Source organism: Oncorhynchus mykiss, chromosome 9 (assembly GCF_057628025.1).
Source record: "Oncorhynchus mykiss isolate SJ-2025 chromosome 9, ASM5762802v1, whole genome shotgun sequence".
Lineage (NCBI taxonomy): Eukaryota > Metazoa > Chordata > Actinopteri > Salmoniformes > Salmonidae > Oncorhynchus > Oncorhynchus mykiss.
This window is the reverse complement of record NC_143030.1, coordinates 22596493-22613640: the sequence shown is the minus strand read 5'-3', so window position 1 is coordinate 22613640 and position 17148 is coordinate 22596493. Positions and strand designations below refer to the sequence as shown.

The 17148-nt window shown below is 40.8% G+C and overlaps 1 protein-coding gene and 1 pseudogene across 1 annotated transcript; both read right to left on the bottom strand.

Moving 5' to 3' along the window:
• Window positions 1–4453: 4453 nt before the first annotated feature.
• LOC149980845 (uncharacterized) lies at window positions 4454–8927 on the bottom strand (annotated as a pseudogene).
• A 1257-nt stretch (window positions 8928–10184) lies between these two features.
• On the bottom strand, window positions 10185–12929 carry LOC110531681 (uncharacterized). Its single transcript, XM_021615002.3, has 4 exons — window positions 12652–12929; window positions 12158–12523; window positions 11628–11978; window positions 10185–10573 (listed from the first exon to the last, which is right to left on the bottom strand). Exons 1-4 carry the CDS (start codon window positions 12692–12694, stop codon window positions 10461–10463), a joined length of 873 nt encoding a protein of 290 aa, XP_021470677.2. The 5' UTR covers window positions 12695–12929; the 3' UTR covers window positions 10185–10460.
• Window positions 12930–17148: the final 4219 nt, after the last annotated feature.

The following is a 17148-nucleotide window of genomic DNA, read 5'->3' as shown; positions in this document are numbered from 1 at the left end:
TTTTGTGTAGACCGTTAATAAAAAAAAAAGACAATTAAATCCATTTCTATCCCACTTTGTAACAAAACTGTGGAAAATAGTGCTGCAAAATACTCAGGCACTGTTGCGCCTTCTTCACCACAATGTCTGTGTGGGTGGACCATTTCAGTTTGTCCGTGATGTGTACACTGAGGAACTTAAAATGTTCCACCTTCTCCACTGCTTTTCCGTCGATGTGGATAAGGGGGTGCTCCCTCTGCTGTTTCCTGAAGTCCACGATCATCTCCTTTGTTTTGTTGACGTTGACTGAGAGGTTGTTTTCCTGACAACACAATCCGAGTGCCCTCTCATCCTCCCTGTAGGCTGTCTCGTTGTTGTTGGTAATCAAGCCTACTACTGTTGTGTCGTCTGCAAACTTGAAGATTGAATTGGAGGCGTGCATGGCCACTCAGTCATGGGTGAACAGGGAGTACAGGAGGGGGCTGAGCATGCACCCTTGTGGGGCCCCAGTGTTGAGGATCAGCGAAGTGGAGAGTTGTTTCCTAGCTTCACCACCTGGGGGCAGCCGTCAAGAAGTCCAGGACCCAATTTCACAGGGTGGGGTTGAGAGCCAGGGCCTCAAGCTTAATGATGAGCTTGGAGGCTACTACTGTGTTAAACTCTGATCTATAGTCAATTAACAGCATTCTTCCATAGGTATTCCTCTTGTCCAGATGGGATAGGGCAGTGTGCAGTGTGATGGCGATTGCATCGTCTGTGGACCTTTTGGGGCGGTAAGCAAATTAAAGTTTGTCTAGGGTGACAGGTAAGGTGGAGTTGATATGATCCTTAACTAGTTTCCCAAAGCACTTCATGATGACAGAATTAAGTGCTACAGGGCGATAGTAATTTAGTTCAGTTACCTTTGCCTTCTTGGGTACAGGAACAATGGTGGCCTTCTTGAAGCATGTGGAGACAGCAGACTGTGATAGGGAAAGATTGAATATGCTGGTCTGCGCATGCAGCTGGTCTGCGCATGCTCTGAGGACGCGGCTAGGGATGCCGTCTAGGCCAACAGCCCTGCGAGGTTTAACACGTTTAAATGTCTTCCTCACGTCGGACACGGAGAAGGAGAGCCCACAGTCCTTGGTAGCGGGCGATGTCGGTAGCACTTTATTATCCTCAAAGTGGGCAAAGAAAAGTGTTTAGTTTGTCTGGAAGCAAGACATTGGTGTCCGTGACGTGGCTGGTTTTCCTATTTTAGTCCGTGATTGTCTGTACCTGACCCTGCCACATACGTCTCGTATCTGAGCTGTTGAATTGAGACTCCACTTTGTCTCTATACTGACATTTTGCTTGTTTGTAAATGCAGTGGTTTGCACTTTCAGTTTTGCGCGAAAGCCGCCATCTATCCACTGTTTCTGGTTCGGGTAGATTTTAATAGTCACAGTGGGTACAATATCTCCTATACACTTCCTTATAAACTCACTTACTGAATCAGCGCATACGTCAATATTATGCTCTGAGGCTACCTGGAACATATCCCAGTCCGCATTTGGAACCAACAATCTCAAATTGGGACTAATCAGACCAAAGGACAGATTTCCACCAGTCTAATGTCCATTGCTTGTGTTTCTGGGCCCAAGTAAGTCTCTGCTTCTAATTGGTGTCCTTTAATAGTGGTTTCTTTGCAGCAATTCGACCATGATGGCCTGATTCATGTAGTCTCCTCTGAACAGTTGATGTTGAGATGTGTCTGTTACTTGAACTCTGTGAAGCATATATTTGGGCAGCAATCTGAGGTGCAGTTAATTGCCGATTTTTGAGGCTGGTAGCTCTAATGAACTTATCTCTGCAGCAGAGGTTACTCTGGGTTTTCCTTTCCTGTGGCGGTCCTCATGAGAGCTAGTTTCATCACAGCGCTTGACGGTTTTTGCGACTGCACTTGAAGAAACGTTTAGTTCTTGACATTTTCCGGATCAACTGACCTTCATGTCTTCAAGTAATGATTAACTGTCATTTCTGTTTGCTTATTTGAGCTTTTCTTGCCATAATATGGACTTTTTCCAAATTGGGCTATCTTCTGTATACCACCCCTACCCTGTCGCCACACAACTGATTGGCTCTAACACATTAAGAAAGAAAGAAATTCTACAAATTAACTTTTAACAAGGCACACTTGTTAATTGAAATAAAGCTGGTTGAGATAATGCCAAGAGTGTGCAAAGATGTCATCAAGGCAAAAGGTGGCTACTTTGAAGATTCTCAAATATAAAATATATATTATGTGTTATTTCATAGTTTTCGATGTCTTCACTATTATTCTACAATGTAGAAAATAGTAAAAATAAAGAAAAACACTTAAATGAGCAGGCGTGTCCAAACTTTTGACTGGTACTGTATATACAGTATATTATATCTATGAGCTAGCATACTTTGAAACACACCCTCAAGTCATTAATTATTTTTCACAGAACGCATAACCCCTCATTGATTATCCCTTACATATACAGTGGGGAGAACAAGTATTTGACACACTGACGATTTTGCAGGTTTTCCCACTCACAAAGCATGTAGAGGTCTGTAATTTTTTATCATAGGTACACTTCAACTGTGAGAGACGGAATCTAAAACAAAAATCCAGAAAATCACATTCTATGATTTTTAAGTAATTAATATGCATTTTATTGCATGACAAAAGTATTTGATACATCAGAAAAGCTGCAATTACAGAGATCATACGTTTTCTGTAGTTCTTGACCAGGTTTGCACACACTGCAGCAGGGATTTTGGCCCACTCCTCCATACAGACCTTCTCCAGATCCTTCAAGTTTCGGGGCTGTCGCTGGGCAATACGGACTTTCAACTCCCTCCAAAGATTTTCTATTGGGTTCAGGTCTGGAGACTGGCTAGGCCACTCCAGGACCTTGAGATGCTTCTTACGGAGCCACTCCTTAGTTGCCCTGGCTGTGTGTTTCGGGTCGTTGTCATGCTGGAAGACCCAGCCACGACCCATCTTCAATGCTCTTACTGAGGGAAGGAGGTTGTTGGCCAAGATCTCGCGATACATGGCCCAATCCATAGTCCCCTCAATATGGTGCAGTCGTCCTGTCCCCTTTGCAGAAAAGCATCCCCAAAGAATGATGTTTCCACCTCCATGCTTCACGTTTGGGATGGTGTTCTTGGGGTTGTACTCATCCTTCTTCTTCCTCCAAACACGGCGAGTGGAGTTTAGACCATAAAGCTCTATTTTTGTCTCATCAGACCACATGACCTTCTCCCATTCCTCCTCTGGATCATCCAGATGGTCATTGGCAAACTTCAGACGGGCCTGGACATGCGCTGGCTTGAGCAGGGGGACCTTGCGTGCGCTGCAGGAGTTTAATCTTTGATGGCGTAGTGTGTTACTAATGGTTTTCTTTGAGACTGTGGTCCCAGCTCTCTTCAGGTCATTGACCAGGTCCTGCCGTGTAGTTCTGGGCTGATCCCTCACCTTCCTCATGATCATTGATGCCCCACGAGGTGAGATCTTGCATGGAGCCCCAGACCGAGGGTGATTGACCATCATCTTGAACTTCTTCCATTTTCTAATAATTGCGCCAACAGTTGTTGCCTTCTCACCAAGCTGCTTGCCTATTGTCCTGTAGCCCATCCCAGTCTTGTGCACGTCTACAATTGTATCCCCGATGTCCTTACACGTCCCCCTGTCTTGGCAATTGTGGAGAGGTTGTAGTCTGTTTGATTGAGTGTTTGGACAGGTGTCTTTTATACAGGTAACGAGTTCAAACAGGTGCAGTTAATACAGGTAATGAGTGGAGAACAGGAGGGATTCTTAAAAGAAAAACTAACAGGTCTGTGAGAGCCGGAATTCTTACTGGTTGGTAGGTGATCAAATATTTATGTCATGCAATAAAATGCAAATTAATTACTTACAAATCATACAATGTGATTTTCTGGATTTTTGTTTTAGATTCTGTCTCTCACAGTTCAAGTGTACCTATGATAAAAATTACAGGCCTCTACATGCTTTGTAAGTGGAAAACCTGCAAAATTGGCAGTGTCTCAAATTCTTGTTCTGCCCACTGTATATCTATGAAGTATGTAGAGTCAGAAACCTCTTGACGGTGTGTAAGTCTTCTTTTCTAATGGTGTGATGGCTTTCTGACTGATGGAGCCTGACACACAATAAGCTAAACAGCAGTTCCTTTTAATCCTATTGTATCTGTGGTAACAGAGATGTACTTTAGAGAGGAAACAGAGATGTATGGCGAGAAAATTTCTAGCAATTAAAAGCACAAATAAAAGGTTTCAACATTTTAGGCATTACATGATCATCATACTGCATAAATCTAACATAAAGACTTAGCTAAAATTATAGTTTATTTTTTGCCTTCTAAATTCCATACTAATTTCACTTACTAAAAGCAGTTTTATTAGGCCACGAATCGTAAAATGATTCTACTTGGAGTCTTTGTGACAGTGGTTATATCTCTCACTACTGCTGAAGGTATCTCACCTCAGAGTACACTGCATCCTCTCTGCTGGTCTTCTATCTTGCTCTTCTGGAGTTCTTTTTGGGGTTTAAACTCACAGCAGCATAGTTCAACACGTCCCTCTCTCGGTGCTGTGTGAGAAGTGGAGTCATAAACAAGACATTATACTGGTTACATCCACTACAGGAACCATTTTTATATGGGGTGAAATTATGTGCTAAAGTTTACCTGTTGACTAGTGCGGATGGTGATCTATCAGTTGATGCTTCAGGTTAAAAACAGAAAGTACAACATTTAATTATGTACAGTACACAAGAAATCTTATTGAAACGGAACACGGTACACCTTCCTAATATTTAGTTGCACCCCCTTGTGTTGCACCAAACCGGTGTGCCTGGCACCTACTACCATGCCCTGTTCAAAGTCACTTACATCTTTTGTCTTGCACATTCACCCCCATGTCTAAATTGTAAAAATCCTTCTTGAACCTTTCTCCTTCTTGAACCTTTCTCCTACACTGATTGAAGTGGATTTAACAGATGACATCAATAAGGGACCATAGCTGTTACATGGATTCACCTGGTCAGTCTATGCCATGGAAAGAGCAGGTGTTCCTAATGTTTTGTACACTCAATGTATATTTTCATTTCACATGAAGACATCTTCAAACATTACTGTGAAACATGACATAACGGTTAGACTGTTAGTAAGTATTAATATGCATATTCTGTACCTTTAGGCCCTCGGGTCCATTCCTTGCATATCCCCCATGTCAGTAGAAAGACGACAATCACAAAAACAATGTTTGATGCGAGCAGTAGGAGTCAGGGGAAAATCATACTCGAAAACCAAAGGTTTTGATCATTTAAATGTTTTATTGGAGGAATATCAGGTAATAGTACATTTTCTCTTACCATGCAGGTTACAAATATGCTTCCTATAAAACTCTGGAATGGTAAATTGGTGAAATGAAGTGAAATAAATTACCTTGAATGTCCAGGTTGGTCCTGTTTCCAAACAGTATCTCCCCACATGAGGTCACAGCACAGTAGTAAGTCCCAGCATAAGAGAGGGTGAGGTTCCTCTTGGGGAGGTTGTAGACACAGCTCTGTGTAGGAGGCCCAGCCTCAGGGCTCTTCTCACACTGATCACTCCTGTCTCCATTGGTGTAAATGATTCCTGGATGGGATTCTCCTGAGCCATGTCTGAACCAATAGACACTCTTCTCTTGGACAGGTCTCAGTCTGCATTGTACAGTTCAGAGTCACTGAGTCTCCTGGTAGAACTGACTCAGACAGAGGCTGTTGAAGCACAGATATGATTCTGGATCCAGAACCTGACAAGAAGGCCAATAAAAATATTGAAGCTCTAGAATATTACTGTAGCAAGTGTTCTACCTAAACATTTGTTAAATTAAGTTCTTAATAATCTGATTAAGAAAATACCTAATATTTACACAGTATGTCTGTAATTTCAGATTTACTCAAACAAAACACAAACTGTCTCTTTACCTTTTACAATGAGAATGGCTCCTTCTCCAAACTCCACCTTATAGCTCCTGATTGCCACAACGGTCTAATGAACTGCGTCTCAGTGCTATAGGCATCACTACAGTCCCTGGTTTGTGTATCTTGTACAGTTCAGAGTCACAGAATTGTCCTACAGGTAGAATCCCCATCGTTTAGAGTTGTACAAATTGAGAACAAATGTTTTAAGCAAATGTTTCAATCTTTATCAGTGCAGCTACTGTAGTATAAGAGACTCAATGTTGTAACCTTTTGGAACATGTATGCTATGACGCTGTCATCTAATAAGGCTTCTATCACCACACAGCCACTTCACCTCACCAAAAACATCTATGGAAAAAACACAGCAAACACAATACAGTAGTCTTCTTTTAGTGATCTCACATTCAGGATTTACACCCAGTAGAATAGATGGATAGAATGCCCTCCTATGATATTGTTATTGAGTAGGTCCATGGTTCTAGTGTCCTAACATCACACTTAAAATCAGGGTTTGTTTTTGACTAAGAACTACTGATCACTAAGTCAAATTATGTAATACATAGATTGCACACTGTGTTTTTTCACAGATTTCAGTTGACTATGTATTCATTTGATTTGATTTAACCTTTAACTAGGCAAGTCAGTTAAAAAATGAACTCTTATTTTCAATGATGGCCTATGTATAGATAAGCTGCCTCATAATTAAAAGAGTATGTTTACTGTTGCTAAAATGTTCAACTTGAAGAGTAAGTAGTAGAGCCTACTGTATGAGAGAACTAAGAGTTCTGAAACATCTGGCTGAAAACCACAGAAATAGAGAAAAAGGGAGAGAGAGGGAGAGTAAAGAGCAGAGAGAGAGAGACAAATGTATTGTGTGCAATAGGCCAGCAGGTCCTAACCAAGCATGGAAACATCCTCATCTTGTGTTCATCACAGACCACAGAGTACCTGTAAATAGGTTCTCAACACTTCTCAACACTACAACTTAACGATGCCTGAGTATGGCCCAAATAAATACATTCAACATCCTTTGTCTTGATTATTGTTATTTATTCATCGTATCACAATCAAGTCAATATCAAATGGCAGAGAATCAATGAATTGAATTATTAGTAGCTACAGTTACAATAACAAAGAAAGACAGTTAACTAACAGCTCATGAATTTTATGGACATCTGATTTATTGTTCTACTGTCGGATCCCAGAGTACATCTTCTCTTCCTTCATGTTGCTTCTCTGTCTTCTAGAGTTTTTTTTCTTGTTGTTTAGATTCATATCTACATAATGGAGATGGTCTGCATCTTGGGCCTGTGGAGAACAATTAAGAAATGGAGGGAGAATATTACTATATGTAAATCTTTAAACTTTTTATGGTAATGCAACATCAGGAATTTTACTTACCCCTGTATCTGAAGAAGAGACTGCTGGACCTCTTGTCTGAGAGACGGATCCTGAAAAGAAAGACAGTAAAGATAAAGATACAACTCATTTTCCCATTAGATACATAACTTCTATGAAGGACTTTACCTGTTACATACATCATTGATTTAATTGGTATGGACTTCTCTTACCTCTATACTGCAGACGCTTACTCTTGTTCATCTTGTACATGATGCTACCAAGGACAATGATCAGAATGAACGAGAGACCAAACGTTGGGCTCAGTCAATACACCACATTGTCTGTGAAAATAAATATTGTGCTAGAAGTATAGTAACTTCAAGGATGGTTGCATGTTTTCTTATGTGATATAAATAACTAGTACTGTGCACAGTTTAACATAGTATATTATACAATAGATGTGAACAAACGTGTAAGATGAATCACCTACTCTTGATCTCCAGCCTAGTCCCGTTCTCAAATGGTATCTCCCCACTTGAGGCCACAGCACAGCATTAAGTCCCAGCATCAGAGAGGCTAAGGTTCCTCTTGGGGGACCTCAAGAGAACACTGTTGTCCTGCACAGGTCTCAGTGTGTATTGTGCAGTTCAGAGTCACAGTCTCCAGGCTGGACTGACTCAGACACAGGCTGCTGTACAACGGTGGTGTTTCTGCATCCTGAACCTGAACCATATATTTATGTCAGTAAATATATGTTTGGATCTTAATTAAACATATGTCGAACACATAAAGTAATATTTGATTATTTGATTATTGATTATGCGAATATATCATTTTGTATTCAGTATCATTGTATCCAGACGGTAAAGTGGAGAAAGTGCTCAAGATGTTCCCTCAGTTGCAGTCCATAAGTAACTAGTTATTTTCTCTCTAAATGTGAATTTTGTACCTTTTACAATAAGAATGTATCCTCCAAATTCCACCATATTGTATTGTCTTCCTTCACACGTGGTTCTAATCCCATCAATGACATGTTGTGTATTTAACCCTCTGTTTCCCCTCATGTCCTTGTCGGAGATTGTTTTGATTGTATGTGATGTGCTATTTAGTGTTGGTGTCTGACAGGGTTTTGTACTCACTTTGTTATTTTGTACATTTAGGTTGTTTTGGAGTTTTGTCAGCATTTATTAAACAACTCTGTTTATACCAAGTTCATCCTCCCGCGCCTGACTTCCCTGCCACCAACACACACCCCTTACAACGTCTGAGATCTTTAGGTGGTTTATTCCATTGCCGCTTCCACTGAGATACGAGCGTTACCCTTAAAGTCATGGTAAAATATAGCATTCTTTTCATACTCATAAAAGGTTGACATGAGCTGAGGATTATATCCGAAGGGTTGGTTGTACCATAAGAAGTGCATTGTCAAATTGCCTTCATGAAAGCAGTGCAAAGTCACTGTGTCTCCAACATTGGCTGACATGAGACGGATGGCTAAGGATTGTGCCACAGCTAGAATACACAAAAGTACAGAATTTCATTATATACCTCAATATACATGTATGAATTGTATCAATAAAGGTGTACATCCTATAAGCAGAGAAATAGATATGTGTGACTTACCCATCACTCTGAAAAGTGGAAGTATCATACACAGTGCCATGATCATCTTTGATGTTGTCATCCTCTTTACTAACTGTGTCTTAAGTGGAAAAAGTCTACTATGTAGACAACACTTCTACAATTATTGGTGATTGGTCTGACTGGACACATGCGTCATTATTGTAAATGCATTATTCAGCTCACCATGGTCTAACTGAAAATCACTAATTTAATCAATGTTTAAAGTGGACCAATGCTTATTTTATAAGATATTTTGTGCAGGGTGGGTGAAGGACATTTTTTGTGTTTTGATGATGTAATTTTAAAAAAAACATTGTGTTGATTGCAAGTACTGTCTGGACAAAGCTGTCCAATCCTGAGGTTTCACCGTGGACAGAATAATATAAATGTCCATCAGTAAATGGGTTTAAAGTAATACTGTTGTCTGGTAAGCATGCAGAACATTTAAGCATACATTACATATACAGCACATACCTTTATATGCTCTTAGTATCAAACTTTGTGATAGAGTTGGCCCCAGCCCATACCACAGTTACAGTTCTCCTGATGACCTATAGGAGGTCTGTTTGGTATACAACAGGTATTGAAATGTAGCAGGGTGAACAGTGATGGAGCATCATGAGTGTATATGTGGGAATCACTGACAGGATTAAACAAGTCTATTTATATGTCAGTCTCATTAACTACCATTCACAGAATCATGCTCTATCTGAAGTGTAACACCTGACAGTTTAATAGGGGTCAGGGGTGTACCTGGGTGGGTAGGGCTCTTATCTGTAGCCTAGTACACATGTATACAACTGCTACTTTAAATCAATTATCATAGTTAAGGACTGAACATGGACATGCTTCTAGGTCCAGGACTAGTCATGATCTGTGTCTGGGAAACTGGCCCATGTGATAGATAGAGGCTATATAGCTTTAAGTATGTCAGTGGACTGTATTTCTAATTGTCATGGTCGTGATCAACAATGTAAACATGAGAGAAAACACACTGAGACCACATAGATATCCTGCTGAAACCACATAGTGAGTCAAGGCCAACCAGGCCTGTCCGAAGCATAGAGACGGCGTCATTTTGAGCTCACATTAGGCCAAAGTGTTCAGGTACCTATGAACAGCTCACTGAGTGCATGATGAGTGGGTGGGTTTAGCATGGTAAGAGTAGGTTGTGTCTGCAGAAACCCTCTGGACAAACATTCATACAGACATACTGTATGTACAGAACACAAGAGAAGGAAGAATTCTATTTTAGTCTGTATCAGTTGTTAAAATTGATATTTATTCATGCAAAAAGAAGGCATATTCTGTATACATGGTTTTCAGGAGAGCAGTTCAATCAATTAACACATAGAGCATAAGCAAGGATGATGACACTCAATTTAATTAAAAGTCGCAGGCAAATATTTTTCAAATGCAATACGAGCAACAAAGCAATCTCAGTTAATCATAATTTGTAATGCATAGCGATGATACAATATCTCCAACTTTATTCCAAAACCCATCTCTAGTCTATTGACACTGGTCTTATCTTTATCTATTTCCTGGTGATATAGACGATGATTATGATGATCAGACAGCAGAGGAGAATTCCAGATCTTATGATGGAGAGAAGGACCAGGATTTCCATCTGTGGATCAACACCACAATCTGAAAAAAATAAAATTGCTCTTTAAATGCCATAGACTTGTAATGCACACGGTAGGAGAGAGAGCTGGTTTCAAACACAGAGCGTAGCAGGTGTTTATTGGAAGGAACCATGGGAGGAGGCAGGTAGCTGGATCCAGGGGCAGGCAGAAGGTCATACAGTTGGTACAAAATGGCAACAGTACAGGCAGGCAAAAACTATCATACACGGGAGGAGCGCAGGACGAGAAACAACCAGCACTCCAAAATAAGTTTGTCTCAAAACAAACAATACCTCACAGTGATGGGTTGCAAGGAACTGAACTAAATAGTGTGGGATGATGACATGCAGGTGTGTGAACAGGTGATTAGAATTCCGGTGATTGGGATCTGGAGAGTGAGCTGGAAAGTGGGCTGCGTTCCGGGATCTAAGTGTTTGGGAGTGTGAGTTGGTCGCAGACGTTACAAGACTGACCAGGTGAAAGCTATGATCTCGTATTGATGTAATTTGTTAAATCCACTTCAATCAGTGTAGATGAAGGGGAGCAGACAGGTTAAAGAAGGATTCTTAAGCCTTGAAACAATTGAGACTTGGATTGTGTGATTCAGAGTGTGAGTGGACAAGGCAAAATATTTAAGTGCCGAATGGGATATGGTAGTAGGTGCCAGGTGCACCGGTTTGTGTCAAGAACTGCAACGCTGCAGGGTTTTTCACGCTCAACAGTTTCCTGTGTGTATCAACAATGGTCCAACACTCAAAGGACATCCAGCAAACTTGAGACAACTCTGGGAGGCATTGGAGTCAAGATGGGCCAGCTTCCCTGTGGAACGCATTCAACACCTTGTATAGTCCATGCACTGACTAATTGAGGCTGTTCTGAGGGCAAAAGGTGGAGGGGAGTGGGGGTGACATTTAAATATCAACATTAGGAAGATGTTCCTATTGTTTGGTATACTCAGTGTATACTGTATCCCTCCACTATATTGCTATGGTGAGTAGTCGATACCACAAATCAATAATTAACCGTAATGTTTGTATTTTTAATAATAGCTTAATACATTAGAAAATGTAGTCTACCTTCAACACCCAGCTTGGTCCCGTTCCCAAACAGTATCTCCCCACACGAGGCCACAGCACAGTAGTAAGTCCCAGCATCAGAGAGGCTGAGGTTCCTCTTGGGGAGGTTGTAGACACAGCTCTGTGTAGTAGACCCAGCCTCAGGGCTCTTCTCACACTGATCACTCCTGTCTCCATGAGTGTAAATTATTCCTTGATGGGATTCTCCTGAGCCATGTCTGAACCAATAGACACTGTGCTCACCTACACAGGTCTCAGTGTGTACTGTACAGTTCAGAGTCACAGAGTCTCCTGGCTGGATTGACTCAGACACAGGCTGCTGAAGTATAATCATATTTCTGGAATCTGATCCTGACAAGAAGGCCAAAAAAAAACAATTTCATCTCTCTAGAATATCCCTGTGGCAAGTGTTGTAGCTCAACATTTATTCAATAAAGATCTCATCTGAGAATACCTCGTATTTACAGTGCATATCTGTAAATTCGGATTTACAAAAAAATAAACAATAATAATAATGACTTTCTCTTTACCTTTTATGATGAGAATGACTCCTTCTCCAAATTCCAAATTGTTTCCATAAGAACTTCCACAGTAGTATGTGCCAGAATCAGAGAGTTCCACGTCTGCGATCATTAGATTATTTTTCCCTTGGCCACCTTCCACTGAGAAGCGAGGGTTATTCTTAAACTCCTGGTAAAATGTTGCATTCTTGTCCAACTTATAGATGGTCGAGATGAGCTGAGGAATATTTTCAAAAGTTTGCTTGTACCAGGAGAACATTACTCCCACGTTGCCTTTGTTGAAGCAGTCCAAAACCACCATGTCTCCAACGTTGGCTGACTTGAGACCATTCTTCTGACTGATGGATGAGGATTCAGTCCCAGCTAGTCCATGAACTAGAGAAAATATATTAGCTGTTACATACCTTAAATACAACTTTGGATTGTCGTAGTGTCCGTAGAACAATAATGGGATACCTTGTGTCTCCAAATCAAGAAATAGAAAATGTGTAAGATTGACTTACCCATCTCTACGAGAAGTGGAAATATCAGACACAGTGCGATCATCTTTAAAGTTGTCAGCTCTTCACAACTTGGGTCTTGAGTGGAAAGAGTCCACCCATGTAGACAACACTTCAACAATGGAGTTACAGGTGATTGGTCGAACTGGACCACATCATTTTTGTTTACGCCTCATTCAGGCACGACTGCGGTCTTTACGTGTAGCTTTTACAGTTCAGAGTCTCAGAATTGACCTACTGGTAGAATCTCATAGTTTAGGTTTGTACAAATTGAGCACACATTTTTGAAGCACGATTTCCCTCAATCTTTATCACTGCAGCTACTGTTGTCTAAGAGACTCAAATGTGTGACCTGTTCATCCACTAGTGCTTCTATCAGTCACTTTACCTCACTAAAGACATCTATGAAGAAAATATGACAAACACAGCTTATACAATACAGTAGTTTTATTCTAGTGATCTCTCATTCGGGATTTACACTCAAATGAAAAGATAGATAGAATGCCCTATGATATTGTTATTTTTGTAGTTCCATGTGGCCTAAAATCACACTGATTGAGAATACTGTACTGATCTCTACGTCAAAATACCTAATACATAGCTCATTGTGTTTTTTCATACATTTCAGTTGACTTGGTATTACTAAGCTGCCTCCTTAAAATAGTTGGTTTACTGTTGCTAAAATGGTCAGTTAAAGAGTAAGTAGTAGAGCCTACAGTATGAGAGAAATGAGAGTTCTGAGACATCCGGCTGAAAACCACAGAAAGAGAAAGAGAGATAGTGGGAGAGGGAGAGTAAAGAGCTGAGAAAGAGCGAGATAAGGATATTGCTTGCAATAGGCCAGCAGGCCCTAACAAAGCATAGATACATCCTCATTTTGTGTTCATCAAAGACTACAAAGTACCTGGAAATAAGTTGCTGTGTGTGTAATGGGGTGTTAGTGGCATGAGAACAGAAAACACTTCTCAAAACTACAACTTACAGATGGCCCAAATAAATACATACAACTTCCTTTGTCTTGAACAGTTGATTAATCTTATCAGAAGCAAGTCAATATCAAATGGCAGAGAAGCAATGCATTTAATTTATTGGCAGCTACAGTTACAATAACAAAGCTAATACAGTTAATGAAGAGCTCATTCATTTAAATGGAAATCTGTTTTATTGTTCTACTGTCTGATCCCAGAGTACATCTTCTCTCCCATGTTGCTTCTCTGTCTTCTAGGCCTCTTTTCCTTGTTACTCAGATTTCAGAGCTACCAGTGGAGGCTCCCCAAAGGATGAAGGGGAGGACCATCCTCCTCTGTAAATTTCATGAATATAAAAATGTTAAATCATTTAAAAAGTTATACTTTTTTGATAACACTATTCTAAATATAATCACATCACCAAATAATTGATTAAAACATACTATTTTGCAATGAAGGTCTACCGTAGCCTCAAAAGCACTCTGTAGGGTAGCAACATGGTGTAGTCGTAGGACAGCTAGTTTCCATCCTCCTCTGGGTACATTGACTTCAATTCAAAACCTACGAGGCTCATGGTTCTCACCCTCTTCCATAGACTTAAACAGTAATTATGACAACTTCCATAGGTCGTCCTCCAACCTATCAGAGCTCTTGCAGCATAAACTGACATGTTGTCCGCCCAATGAAAGGATCAGAGATTGATTCTGGAACTGGAAGCGTAAGCTACAGCTAGCTAGCACTGCATTGCATAAAATGTGGTGAGTAGTTGACTCAAAGAGAGAGAAAGACAGTAGTTTAACAGTTTTGAGCAAATACATTTCTTGCAAAATGAAGGAGAAGCAAGAGAGAGATGGAAAGAGATGTTATCCTTTTTTTTCACTTTCACTTACTTATCTAGCAAATGCAACTAGCTAGTTTAGCCCACTGAAACACCCTGCTCAAACAAAGAGATGCTATGTTAGCTAGCTGGCTATGACTATCCAACACAACATTGGAACTCTTCCAAGTCAAGGTAAGCTTTTGGTTTTCCTAATTCATTGCCCCCGGGGCCCACCAGTGTAAGTGCTAAACTGCTAACTGACTGCACACTGTAATGTTACTGCATGATTGTAGCAGGTTAACTAACACTTTAGTTCAATTAGCTATGTTGACTGTGATGTTACTTTAGCTAAAATGCTGACAACGATGTAGGCTGTGTGTAGCGGTTATGATATGGTTTGGCTTTGAAATATTTTTTCACCTGGTCACGTACAGATGATGTGTTGTGTATTGAAGTCCACAAGCATAGGGATGATGTGAGAGGATGGGGAGATCATAGATGCAAGAAGGAATATAACTAGGCTGTTATGAAAGTGAACTGGGTTTATGAGTGATCAGGGGTGTATTCATTACATTCTGTTGAAAAACATTTCTTAAACAGAAGCAAACTTATCAAAAAGGTGTCACACATATGTGAATTTGCTCAATAGAAACTCTTGTTTGCAACTGTTGTACTAATGATTAAGTATATATCAGCTGATGAAGGTAATATGTGTGAAGGAGGAATTGATTGTGCCAATGTGTGTCACTGTCTGTCACCTCAAATGTTTCTCTCAACCCGTGTGCACCTACGTTGTAAACTTTACTTCAAATATCTATGTAGGAGACCCTGTCTCAGGGCTCTTCTCACACTGATCACTTTGGTCCAGTGTCCTGTGTGAATTTAAGTATGCTCTCTCTAATTCTTTCTTTCTCTCTCTCGGAGGACCTGAGCCCTAGGACCATGCCTCAGGTCTACCTGGCATGATGACTCCTTGCTGTCCACAGTCCACCTGGCCGTGCTGCTGCTCCAGTTTCAACTGTTCTGCCTGCGGCTATGGAATCCTGACCTGTTCACCGGACGTGCTACCTGTCCCAGACCTGCTCTTTTCACCCAACCAAGCCGCAACTCTTCTCGACACAATGCCCACTTAACCCGGAAGCCAGCTGCACCAATGTGTCGGTGGAAACACCATTCACCTGGCGACCGTGTCAGCATGCACTGCGCCCAGCCCACCACAGTAGTCGCTAGTGTGCAATGGGACAAGGACATCCCTGCCGGACAAACAGTCCCCTAACCCGGACAAAACTGGGCCACATGTGTGCTGCCCCATGGGTCTCCCATTCGTTCGAGCCTGGACTCAAACCCAGAATCTCTAGTGGCACAGCTAGCACTGCGATGTAGTGCCTTAGAACACCATGCCACTTGGGAGAACCATGGTTTAACTTTTTCTTTACCTTTCATTATGAGAATGGCTTCTTCTCCAAACTCCATGTTATTGCTATCAGAGCTCCCACAGTAGTATGTGCCTGAATCTGACAGCTGCATGTCTGAAATCCTTAGGTCATTATTTCATTGGCAATTTTCCACTGAGAAGCGAGGGTTATCCTGAAACTCACTTTAGAATGTTGCGTTCCTTTCAAACGTTAAGACAGTTGAGAAGAGCTGAAGTTTATCTCCCAAGGTTTTCATGTACCAAGAGAACAATACAGCAATGTTGCTGGGCTCCCGAGTGCCGCAGCGGTCTAAGGCACTGCATCTCAGTACTATATAGGTCTTTACTGACAACATGGTTCAAATCCAGGCTGTTTCACAACTGGCTGTGATTGGGAGTACTATAAGGTGGTGTAGAACATCATCGTAAATAAGAATTTGTTCTTTACTGACTTGCCTAGTTGAATAAAGGTAACATTTTATGAAAGCAGTGCAAAATCACTTTGTCTCCGACATTGCCTGACACAATACCTCTCTTTTGACATATTGATAAAGACTCCGTTCCAGTTTGCTTATCAAATCAAACTTTATTGGTCACATACACATGGTTAGCAGATGTTATTGTGAGTGTAGCAAAATTCTTATGCTTCTAGATCTGACAATGCAGCAGTATCTAACAGGTAATATCTAATAATTCCACAACAAAACCTAATATCTAACATATTCCACAACAAAACCTAATACACAAAATCTAGTAAAGGAATGGGATGAGAATATATACAGTTGAAGTCTGAAGTTTACAACCACCTTAGCCAAATACATTTAAACTCAGTTTTTCACAATTCCTGACACTTAATCCTTGTAAAAATTCCCAGTCTTAGGTCAGTTAGCATCACCACTTTATTTTAAGAATGTGAAATGTCAGAATAATAGTAGAGAGAATGATTTGTTTCAGCTTGTATTTCTTTCATCACATTCCCAGTGGGTCAGAAGTTCACATACACTCAATCTGTATTTGGTAACATTGCCTTGAAATTGTTTAACTTGGATCAAACATTTCAGGTTGCCTTCCACAAGCTTCCCACAACAAGTTGGGTGAATTTTGGCCCATTCCTCCTGACAGAGCTGGTGTAACTGAGTCAGGTGTGTAGGCCTCCTTACTTACACATGCTTTTTCAGTTCTGCCCACACATTTTGTATGGTATTGTGGTCAGGGCTTTGTGATGGCCACTCCAATACCTTGACTATGTTGCCCTTAAGCCATTTTGCCACACGTTTGGAAGTATGCTTGGGGTCATT

Excerpts from the sequence above, each read along its gene's own strand:
- LOC110531681 (XM_021615002.3), bottom strand. The coding sequence starts at position 12,694 with ATGATCGCACTGTGTCTGATATTTCCACTTCTCGTAGAGATGG. Across the intron at positions 11,979-12,157 it reads AGTCATTCTCATCATAAAAG|GATCAGATTCCAGAAATATG; the intron begins GTAAAGAGAAAG and ends CCTTCTTGTCAG. Across the intron at positions 10,574-11,627 it reads GACCAAGCTGGGTGTTGAAG|ATTGTGGTGTTGATCCACAG; the intron begins GTAGACTACATT and ends TATTTTTTTCAG.